This window comes from Centroberyx affinis, unplaced genomic scaffold, assembly GCF_046629955.1.
Source record: "Centroberyx affinis isolate AG114_WGS23_722 - 3 ecotype Tasmania unplaced genomic scaffold, CSIRO-AGI_Caff_v1 ptg002699l_1, whole genome shotgun sequence".
In the NCBI taxonomy this organism is placed as follows: Eukaryota; Metazoa; Chordata; class Actinopteri; order Beryciformes; family Berycidae; genus Centroberyx; species Centroberyx affinis.
This window is the reverse complement of record NW_027280876.1, coordinates 55,001-67,362: the sequence shown is the minus strand read 5'-3', so window position 1 is coordinate 67,362 and position 12,362 is coordinate 55,001. Positions and strand designations below refer to the sequence as shown.

Sequence of the window (12,362 nt, the reverse complement as noted above, 5' to 3'; positions counted from 1 at the left end):
GTGTGCATCAGCTTGTATGTGTTGAACACACGGTCAATTAGACTGCCACTCTGAAACACACACACACACACACACACATGCAACACAACGTTACACAAATTACAGAGAGCATCACAGGATCATAAAATGACAAGGCATATTTTAATGTACAGGGACAGGGAAGTAAGAGTTGAGTGCTAACCTCAAAGTTTCTATAGGCTGCTTTATCTTTGCTTTCCTTCTGCTCCAAGTTTGGCCGATGTGCCAGAGACGGGTCTGGACCCTGAGTTTAATGGATAAAAGAAAAAATATAATATAATATAATATACATAAAACATAATAGATTAAAAGTACTCAAGTTTTACATGACCAGTCACTCATATTGTATGTATATGCTTTCAAAAGAAATATACAATTAGCAGAATTAGACCTTTTGCACAAAGTTAAAAAATTTTGCCTCTGTATGTATTGCAGCCATACATACAATGTTTATGGTTGTCATTTTCAGTGGATGAAGTCTTGGCGGTGTGCAGGTCCTCTGTAGCCGATCTCCCCTCTTTCTGCTTGGATATATCCTGCTGGTTTAGAGGCTAATGTTTCAGTCCTGTAGTGTACATCAAGTGTACAGCCACATCCACAGATAGTCACACTTTAACCAAGCATTGACATACGGGGTTCTCTGTGTTGAACCTGACTGTGTTATCGGTGTCTGTGTGTGTGTGTACATGTGCAAGTGGGCGTTTTCTTCCTGAGAAGAGAAGAGAAAGTTTTTAAAGGATCAGCAGGTTTCTGGTTTGAACTGGTGAAGAATGACTCGGGATATACAATGACATTACACCATAAAAAGATAGAATAATTTGTTGTTTTTCACCATAGAGCATTTTTTTTTTTTTTTTCACTTAAATCAGGTTTTTTAACATGTATTTTTATTCATGGAAAAAGCAGCACTTTCAAACCCTGCTTCTCAGTATATATATATATATATATATATATATATATATATATATATATATATATATATGTATGTATATATATACCCACACACATATATATATGTACTGTATATATATGTAAAATAATCACACAGATAAAGCAAAGCAAAATAAAAAAAGGGGACCGGTTTTATAGCTGAATTTTTATTTAGCATTATGAGTATCTTCATCACATAGAACATGTTGTAATCCTCTATCTGCTTTGCCACCAGGGTCTGCCAGGTGATTTCTCATAATCCTGCCTAGTTGCCCTACATTCAAGTCAAATGGACCACCTACCTACCTCCGCAATGCTTGGGATTGGTTGTGATAGGGGGTGGTTGGTTGGTTATGAAGGATTTGCTCTGTTTGTGTGCCAGAGGTAAAGTTGCCAGACACATAAAAAACAAACATGAATGATCGGACACTCTTATTTGTTGTTGCCCATTTTCGAGAATAGAGGAGTAACTAGAATTCAGCGCCTGTCTGCACTACATCTGTCTTATGTTAGTGAAACAACCTTAAAGGACCATACCGCTGTTTTTGCATGTTTTAGCCTAATTACTATAATTCACATACACTATACAGACCATTTTCCAAAGCATACCATACTTTTTTTTTTAGATGTTTGAATGCATTTTTCCTACCTTCCAGGCAGCCATTTGTTTACGTTCATTTCAGTGCGTTACAAAAATCAATTTGCAGAGACTTGAAACTTGCTTGAGATAGGTAATCCATTACAGTGAACATTGCTCGGGTTTTTATTCATACTTTATCGTTGCATATTAATTTAGTTTAATGCCAGGTGTTATAGCTTAAAGATGAACAACAGAGTTTTCGGCCACTAGTAGCGCTAGTGAGTACGTGGGTCCCAGTAGAACAACAACAACACTTCTCACGCTATTTTCAACCATGTACACAACATGTTCTGACTGGTGAGTTAGCTTGCTAGCTAGTCTAGCTATGTTTCTTGTGTTGCAATCCTGTATTGAGCTGGAAATTCTAGTAAATGATAATGCCGATGGGTTGCTGGCATGGTCACCTAAAACGCCTGCAATTTAGGCTGTCAATCAAATGAAGGGGCGGGAGCTTACTCTCCAAGCTGCAGATGTAAACCTTGTAGCCTTGTAAACATTACAAATTAAGACTTTCCGAACGTCTTTGAAGGTAATACATTTATTTCACATGGGGTCTGAGAACATACTTTATGTCTGTACTAGTGAAATTATGAATGTAAACAAATCCACATTGTTAACGCCATTGTTTATCATCCACCGCCAACACGGCACACAGCCTATTGTGAAGTCCCGCCAAAAGTCCCGAAAGAAAATGGACTGCACCACATTGCTTACAACTTTAGTCTCTAAACTGTCGCAAATATATCTTGGTGAATGCTGTTATTGTTGGTATCATTGGCACCATAATAGCCTACTAATAACAATCACTAAGTCAAAACGAAAACGAAAGTTGGGTCTGAGTCAGCCTGGGTTTGAACTGTCTCGTGACATAATAACCTCAGCTGGTGACACTTCCTCCTAAACACCTCAGGGTCACAAGTACATACTGAGACATCATCATCAGACAACTGTAGCCTACATATACGTGCATCTTATGAGGACATACTCTATGTCTGTACTAGTGAAATTATGAGTGTAAAGAATATCCACACTGTTAACGCCGTTGTTCATCTTTAACTACCGCCCTCTATATCCACCAGCAACACCACCCACACAGCCGACTTTGAACTTCCCAGCAGCATGTGAACGCACCAGAATACGTGTGGACTTTTCAAATCAATGCGGATGTTATAGCTTAGCTGGTTACCACACCTTCTGGTTACCAAGCGCGTGCGTGACTAGCGTTTTACCTATACCGCAGCAGGTGCGGCACGCCTCTGTCAGTAGATTCGCCAAATCTCCCGAAAAGAAATGGACTGTACCTAGGGTGACCACATTTTCAAACCCTCAAACCGGGACCCTTAAGTGTACCGCACGTTCATGCACGCGCACATATATGCGCTTATGCACGCACCATAGGCCTTTTCATCAGGATAGGGGACAATTATTTCAGCGCTTATACACACCTAGTGACTGCACCTTTCAACACCATGGACAGAGCCTCAGCAAACGAAAAGATGTTTTGTCTCCAAAAATCCACCAAAGCATAGTTTGTTTTTGATTGGGTTAGGTAATAATGAGCGGGGCAGAACATGATAAACGTCTATATAAGCGCTGAAAACAAGTATAATAGCCTACTATTATTATTATTTTAATTGTGGTGAAAACCGGGACAATTTGGTAGTCAATGTTGAAAACCGGGACATTTTAGTGTTTTACAGATATTTGTCGGGACTCGGGACACCCATCTTGAAACCGGGACAATCCCGGACAAACCGGGACGTCTGGTCACCGTAACTGTACCACATTGCTTACAACTTTAGTCTCGCTTTCACGGCGACTGTCGGAAATATATCTTGTGGAATGCTGTTATTGTCGTTGGCAACATAATAGCGTATATATAGGCTAACAGCGTACGTAAAAACGAAACAGAACTTGGGTCCGAGTCAGCCTGAGTTTGAACTATCGTTATGTCTCGTGACATAATAACCTCAGGTGACACTGGACCCACTGGACTCCTACACAAACCACAGGGTCACAAGTAGGCTACAGTACATGGTGCCCTGTTGTCCCTGCAGTATCACTGGTTTGCTGTAGTCAAATCAACATGGAAACTATCAACATGTTGCACATTGTTATTTTCTTCGAGGTACCCGTTAGCTTTTATAAGACTGCTGTTTGTGGATATTGCGGATATGTTCAGTATTTAAGTAGGCTATCAGCATATGAAAACGCTATTTCACTAGTTGTCATTCCAGCAGTTTATCCTCGTATGTTCCTACCACAGCCTCATATTTACAGAACAGCTCACTGTGTGACAAGCGGTTTTTCCAAAGAAAAGAATAATTAGCCTACCAAAATCGTAAATCTGACAGTCGAAGGCAGATCATTGCCAAAAGCGGGGCAACTTGGCACTGATCTGGACTGAAAACATAGCCAATTAAAACAGCCTCTAGATATAGATTTTTTTTTTATTATTTATTTATTTTTTTTAATAGATTTTGTTTAGTATTTTTACCTTATCACAGTGTGGCTGTAGCCTAGGAGTCGCAGATCCAAACGGCGACTCTAGATAGAACATCTGTATAGCCTAACAGATAAGTAGGCTATATTTCTCCACGCCTACTAATGGGTGTTTCATCATGTTCCGCTTTTTTAGTACATTATCATGGCAATTCACACGCTTCGAGTTTAAGGCTTCATGGCCGAAATCGTCAGTTTTTGTAAACCTTGTCAAAACTACCAGCCTGAAGTGAATAGTGCCACATGTCAAGTTTGTATGTATGCCATGTCTGATCCAAAAACATGACGTGTCCTACGTAATGTGATGGTGCAACAGGGTATGGATTAATAACGTTACTGTTTTTGTATTCACGGACCGACAACCCCAAATTTAAGGGATTATTGTTATATTATACTACTGTACTATATAGTACAGTTAAAGGCCATGTTAATAGCTCTCACCGATGTTATTTGCGCAATCGCCATGAAAGCGAAAGTTTAAACCTAGGCTGTGTGTCTTTCTGGAGTTTGGGGAAATATAGGCGTAGGCTACCACATCTTCTGTAGTAGCCTGCGTAAAACACTGTCAACCACACGATGCCGGCGATTGTAACCAGAAGGCAAAAGTGGAAAGTAACTAAGTACATTTACTCACGTACTCTACTTAAGTACAATTTTGAGATACTTGTACTTTACTTGAGTATTTCCATTTGATGCTACTTTATACTTCCACTCCACTACATTTCAGAGGGAAATATTGACTCCACTACATTTATTTGACAGCTTTAGTTACTTTTCAGATGGAGATTTGACACAATGGATAATATAACAAGCTTTTAAAATACAACACATTGTTAAAGATTAAACCAGTGGTTTCCAACCTTTTTGGCTTTTGACGTCTTACAAAAAGCAGTGTGTAGTCGGGGTCACATTTCAGATGTCTATGAGTTGTTAACAGCTCCACCAAATAGTGATTTTTCCCTCTAAACCTCACATGGTTTCGTTGCAATAAATGTTCAAATGATCCACTATTTCAGCAAAAATCAAAGATTAGAGAAAAAGTCCAAAAACTGAAAACAGATTTGTGTATCAGAACTTTGTTTTTTCTTATTTCCTCTCCCATTAATCATCTCATGACCCCTCAGATTTATCTGATGACCCTTTGGAGGAGCCCGACCCCTAGGTTGGGAACCACTGGACTAAACTAGCTAACTGTATATAAAGTAGTTCAAACTAGCTCCACCTCCAGCAGCTACAACAGTAACATGCTGCTTACACACTGATGCTTCAGTATTAATAATCTAATGATGTCATATATAATAAAATATCAGTCAGAGGGACCAAACCACTACTTTTACTTTAATACTTTAACTACATTTTGCTGCTAATACTTATGTACTTTTACTTAAGTAGGATTTTTCATGCAGGACTTTTACTTGTAATGGAGTATTTTTACATTGCTGTATTGGTACTTTTACTTAAGTAAAGGATCAGAGTACTTCTTCCACCACTGCCAGAAGGTGTGGTAATATGCTACAACAGTGGTTCTCAACGTGGGGTCCGGGGACCACCAGGGGTCCTTGAGGGAGTTACAGGGGTCCCCAGCAAATTGATAAAGTGTTAAACTTCACCATTCTTTCATTTATAAGTGAACTCAATTAGAGAATGTAGAAGAATTACCGTTTTGATCGTAGTTTCTCTGTTATCTCTCTACCTACAATACAGATAGTCATGGAGTTCTGGAGAAAATAAAAATAGTGTCAGAGTTGGGTTCAAGAGACAAAACCTCATGAAATGGGGGTCTGTGGGGGTCATTGATATGAAAAAGTTTGAGAGTCACTGGGCTACAACACCGCACGGATTCGAAAAGTCTACACCGCACTTTTGTTGCGTTCACATGCTGGTGGGAAGCTCCGACATCCGGGACCTCACAGTCGGCTGGCAAACAGCATTGCACTCACGTGCTGTTTGGTCGTAAAGTCAAACCCAGAAGACAAACAATAAGCACACATCGACATGGTGAGAAATATTATGTGGATGTGGCTTCTTATTGCGTTACAAAGTTATGATAGTTAGTCTGGCAGTAGGAAAACGACTTTTTTCCCATTTATCTGATGACATGAATGCACCATTCCTCTCAGCTGAACTCTGAAATGCTTTCCATGCAGACACCCACACATTTATTAATACACAGGATATGATGTTACTATCCCTTGTGCCATAAACCATGGTGAGCATAGAGGCCCAATTCAGAGTTTAACAGAATAATATACTACTAGCATGCAAATGAGTACTAGCAAACATTGGGCTAGCCCGTCATAAAACTACAACACCATAAGACAGGCAGCAACATTCACCGGCTTCCTACTGTAGCTTTAAGGGTGAGTGAGTATAGGCCAGTCTTTAGAGTTATCAAGTGGGCAGCTTCCTTCGTTGAATTAGGCCCAGGACACCTCAAGAAGGGTCAGCAGTGTATTCCAGCGTCCCAGAAACAGCCCCCTACAGTCCACTACACCGCTGTCACCTGCACCTTTGTTACCCACAACACTACTTTCCAATACACGCTGCCATCAATATTCCATGTTTATTCCAGAGCATGCACTTCCACATTATAAAGTTACAAACCACATCTGCACCCTACAAAGTTACACACTGTAAAAGTGTACAGAATGTGCGTCTCCGCCAGAAAATAGTCCCTGAAGAAAAGGTTGTTTTATGAACTAAATGGAAAATGCGATCCATGACTTCTAAACCTGATTGAGTTTTAAAAAAAATAAGGAAATCGAGTCAATATTAAAAAATGTACAAAAAAAATGTGGTATGCTTTGTAAAATAGTCTGCGGTAATGTAAAGTAGGTGTAGTAAATGTGCTAAAATGTGTCCCTCTCACTGCTTTGGATTTAATGTGTGAAGAAGAGGCTATACTCATATTTGTCTGCTTTAATGCAGAGCAAGAGATACACACTGGCTGCTAATGTGATGTCATACTGTATTGATCCTCATAGGAAAATTATTTTATGGGTTACACCCCCTGTGTGGACTCTTGGTCTCCCTTATCTGCAACCCTAAAGGCACCTTTAATGTGTGTGTGTGTGTGTGTGTGTGTGTGTGTGTGTGTGTCTAGTAGTTAAGATTAGCAATCAGTACCACTGACTAGTTATGAGGCACATTTTCCAATCATAAACTACATAGCAGGGTATAAATGGCCATTAATAACACAATGGCCATGCTCTCACCCCAGAATACTGTTAGACAGATACAATACACTTGAAAGGTTGATTCAAGTTTTATTACACAAGGCCGCTATTGTAAAAACAAAGGATTAGGTGAAAGCAACAGAGATAGTTTATAAAAGGATGCTTTTACTTTGAAGGGGTCCTCGCATTGACACAAAGATTTAGTAAAATGGAATATTTACAGGAAAATGGTCTCATTAATTTAAAGTTAAATAACACGTCTTTACAATTCAAGTCATACTGAATGTGAATGCAGTGAACAATAAAGTGCTTTCATGTGTTCCTAATAACACTTGACCTTTAAGAACAGCTATGGAAATTGGAGTTAAAGCTAACTCAGAGAATGGCATACGACTATAAAGCTTCATAAGACACACAATACGATGACAGTCACTCACAGTGATGCTCAATTTGGAAGTGAAACTCTTAGACTACGAGGCCTTAGAGATGGATAAACAGAATGAGGCTAAAAAAAACACTTGATAAGGGCAAGAATTGAAGCTAGGCATCGTAGATTTGCTATATACTGATAAAGGAGTATGGCTGCCTGCTGTCTGTCTGGTTCACCTATTGAGAGAGTAAAGACTAGGTGTGTGTTAAGAAGGGTTTGGGTAGATCATGGATTAGGGTTAGTGGTTATTTTGGCTGATTGTGTGTACTGTAGGGTTTTGGGTGAAGGGTTAAGGGGTTTGCCTGGAGGTTATTCTTAGTTTCTGTCTGGACTGACGTAAAGCTACTTGTTTGGAAGGGGGGGAGATGAAGGTTGTTTCTGAGGCACAGCGGGACGGATTAGAGCTCAGCTAGGTTAAGTTCAGCTCAGCGGGGTCGCTGACGACGACCTTCTATGACAGCGGACATCAGCAGGGCGCCCACTCTGCTGAGGCGGAGGCAGGGCCAAGTACAGCAGGCCTGTTTGACACAGAGAGTTTCACTCGTATATCGTTAAGTGGTTGATATCGCACCGACACACAGGATAAATGCCACCACACAGGTATTATGTTAATTGTTAAGCAGCTGTGATCAGAAGACACATCAAAGACTGACATCAAAGACGGACATCTAGATTTGTTGCCCTAATTGTATCACTGATGGATGACGGTGTATTAGGGCCATTGTAGGTGATTTGGTTTTTACTGCAGCTCTGGGGGGCGAGAGGGTAATATTCTGAGAAAAAACTCAAAAATTTGCAAGATGAAACTCAGATTTGCGAGAAAAAACTCGCAATATTACCCCCTCTCCCCACCTACAGTCACCTACAATGACCCTAATACAGCGTCACACTGCTGCAACATTGGACCTGTGGATTACGTTTTCTGATGGTTGTCGATAAAGTTGTCTCTCTGGAGTCGAGGGGCGTGGCCTTAGCCGTAGCTGTGAGGGCTGCGGGGGTTGATGGGGGAGGAGTCTTCTCTCCCGCTCTGTCCAATCAGCTGGTAGAGACGGTGACTGAGGTTCTGAACCTGACAGGTCCCCAGGACGCACCCCACCCTCATCAGCTGGCCGTGGCCCCTCACGCCGCCGCCGTTGGCATGGCGACGACCCCGTGACCCCCGCTGCCAGGCCAGCCCTTCCCCTGGCGCGCTGTCGCTTTGGTCGAGCAGTTGGTCGGACAGCCTCGGCGGGGGTTCTTTGTGCAGAAGGGCCCTCCAAATGATGTGTCTGTCTCCCTGGGTGATGTTGTTGTCAAGGGCAACGGGGAGACCAGAAGCAGTGGGCATGATGATGAGAGGAGACGACTTTGGGAATCTAGGGGTTCTGGGTAAAGCCAACCTAAGATACAGAGAGGGAGAGAGAGAATGATGGTTAGATACAATGGAAAGGCAGAGTAAAACATTATATCCTCTCTCACACACACACACACACACACACACAGCCCAGTCACTCATGAGCGCCAGTCACCTCCTCGGGTTTCTAGGTGGAATTTGATCATTCGGATGAGATGAAATGCCTCACAAGAAGTCAAGCTTGTACTGCTGCAATGACTAAACTGCACTCATTCTATACTTTTTTTTCCCCCCCAGGCGGACTGCTGCAAAGGCCAATGAAACAGAGAAAGAGGCGATTGAGAGAGAAAGTGAGAAGGAAAGATAGATGGACTGATAGACAGAGGGTGGTGGACAGGTGGGAGTTCAGGTCTGTAGCTGGCTTATCCAACCGCACCATCTCTGTATCTGATTGTATGGGTAAGTGTGTGTACACGTGTGTGTGCATGTCTGTCGTTATAGTCTGCCAGCTCACTCACTTGTGCCTTTCACTCAAGATCTTTTTGCCTGTGTGTGCCTATGAGCAGGGGATGCAGCATGCTAGTGTGTGTGTGCTGTGGTATTAATACTGAACTGCTTTCCACACATGAAATGATTTTCTTAGTTATGACAACACTCACTTAACTATAAGCCTCTCTCTTGGACAGTATAACCCAGCCATGCTTACTCATCCCCACCTGAAACAACACAGAGTTAAAGAGTCACTGGTTATTACTGTTTCTTGGCTGTTCGTGAATCATTAAAATTGTTCCTGTTAGAATGAAAAGAGAGAGACACAGATGGAGGCTTTCAGTCAAGAGGCTCCTACTCCACCGCTCTCCTCTGAGGTTTCAGGGGGTTCAAGGACTTCTCCTCCTCACCTCCCTGCCCCGTCTAGTCTTACTCCTTTCTCACTTCTACAATGCCTTCTTTCTCTTCCATTCGCCCCTACACTCTGCCACACATTCAGGGGTTCAACTGCCGGTGTTGAACCTGTCTGTTTGGTCATGTGACCTGTCGGAGATTACGCAACACATTAAAAAGCACAACATAATACGGAGTGAAGCACAAGTGCACTCAGAGCACTTGGAGGCTTAGTTTCTATAGGAGATTGTTACGCTAATCCTAAACAATAACACAGTAATCCATTTGCCCATTTCTGAATTTCAGATTTGACACCGTGTTTAACCTTTTATCATGCTGACAGCACCAAGTGGTGAAATCCAGGGCCTGTTTCAATACTGTGCCTCCATCCGCAACCCCTATCACATCATAGCCTTCTGTTTTTGCCTTCCCTGTTGTGACTGAATATGTAATATTTTCTTACGGTCTGTGAACAATTTATATGCTTCTGGTGATTATGAGGCCCTCTGCTGGCCAGCACAGGTCGCTTTTCAAACTGCTCAAACTCCCAAATAATGTCACTGCATTTGTATTGCAATGGGAGGTTTTAAATAATGAAAAAGAAACTAGGACAGCACTCCAAATTGACTTTTTATTTGCCACACGGACATTTCGGGCAAGACGCCCTTCTTCAGTGTGTGTATTGGCAAATTCAGGTGAATTTGCCAATACACACGCTGAAGAAGTCAATTTGGAGTGCTGTCCTAGTTTCTTTTTCATTATCTACCACTTTAAGGATCCAGCACCCAGTTGTCAGGGTATTATCATGAGTTGAGCGCGTTGTATCTTATTGTTGAAGTTTTAAATAATAACATAAGTATTATTTATGTCCTCTATGTGTGTGTGTGTGTGTGCTGGGGGTTACATAATTGCCTGATGTAAATCACATTAATGCTCTATTCTATGAGTAATTAGCAATGCTCAAGGATGTGGATTACAAATTAACTAAATTTTACACATGACCGTAGATTGTTGATCATAGATCCTCTGTTCTGTGCAGCGAGTATTCTTGGCAATCTTTCTAACCACATGATGCACTACTGTCCTGCAAAAGAGACAATCAGTGTGGGTTTGTGTGTGTGTGTGTGTGCCTCCGTCTCCCCATACACAAGTGTATTCAAGAGGTGAGAAAGAAGTAGGGGAAGGAGGGGCAAAGAGGGAGACAGATAATGTTTGTGTTTATTTGTTTAGTCTGGAAAGTGGGCCAGGATATGATCCTTATCCTGTAATCCTCACTGGTATTCTGCTCAGTCTTCTGGCTGGGCATCTTGGGCTCACACTGCCAACACACACACACACACACTCACTCATTCATTCACTGACCAACTCACTCCACTCCCTACTCACTATTCATTGAAAAGGCATTGATGTTGTGTGTTAGACCGGTGAGCGTAAGTAGACAGATTGGCCTGATTGTTTTTGTGCCGATGTCTCCGCTCCCCCAGATCCTCCTAGCACTTATTGGACGCTGAAGGTTTGCAGCTCTGGACGTTACACAAACACTCCTGCACTCTGGCGTAATGTTGGGGGGGCATTAGTAGGGCACACACGTGCAAGAAACATGTGACTCCCTGGCAGCAAGCAAGTGTTTACCAACACACACACACACCCACGGGCATACACTTATTTGCCTCCAGTCTATGCTCTACACCTACATGCACTCATTCTCTCTCTCTCTCTCTCTCTCTCTCTCTCTCTCTCTCTCTCTCTCTCTCTCTTTCTCTCTCTCTCTCTCTCTCACACACACACACACACACACACACACACACACACACACACACACAGGGTGAGGGGGCCACCTGTGGCTAGGGTTAGAACACAGTTGTCTCTGGAGGAAAAGCCACTTGGCGTGCTGAGGTGCTTCCCAATACAAGGAAATGTAGGCCACCGAACAGCAACCGACTTGCCTAGCTCTATGCAACACAGTTGTAGAGTTGCACTGACATACAGCGTAAACCAAGAAGAGTGGGTGCAGTGTGTGTGTATGTGTGTGTGTGTCTAAGTCATACCAGTGAAGTCTGTGAATGGACGGTTGGGGCTAAGAGGGAAAAAAACTAGCATAGAAACCCTCCAAATCATATATTTGTAGCTCATCAACAACTCACTCCAAACACTATTTTGTATTTTTTGAGATGTTAGCTATGCCAACTCAACAAATTTCACTGTCATTGCTCTCAGCCACAATTACCTGGAGGGTCTGTGTGTGTAATTCTAAACCAACCAGAGCAAACTCTCTATCAATGGCTCTGTTCACACACTGACGTTTGCTCGTGTTTCCCATCGTCAGACAGACAGACTACAGCAGCCAGTGTGTCACAAGACAACGCAAATTCATTAATTGATCTCGAATGGCTTCGATATACATGTATCACATCAGTGGAGGAGAATTTTTCTGTATTAGTCTCGGATCTG

At 42.1% G+C, this 12,362-nt stretch overlaps 1 protein-coding gene and 1 long non-coding RNA gene across 2 annotated transcripts in view; both read right to left on the bottom strand.

The window, feature by feature from the left end:
- Positions 1-196: 196 nt before the first annotated feature.
- On the bottom strand, positions 197-4,128 carry LOC139657513 (uncharacterized). The gene is made up of 3 exons (XR_011696179.1): positions 4,086-4,128; positions 464-727; positions 197-262 (listed from the first exon to the last, which is right to left on the bottom strand). It is a non-coding gene; the product is annotated as an uncharacterized lncRNA (long non-coding RNA).
- A 4,538-nt stretch (positions 4,129-8,666) lies between these two features.
- adm2b (adrenomedullin 2b) overlaps positions 8,667-12,362 on the bottom strand; it is a 6,260-nt gene continuing 2,564 nt past the window's right edge. The window contains exon 2 of the mRNA XM_071535395.1: positions 8,667-9,075. Within this exon, the coding sequence (XP_071391496.1) occupies positions 8,667-9,075 (409 nt within the window). The remainder of the gene's footprint in view (positions 9,076-12,362) is intronic.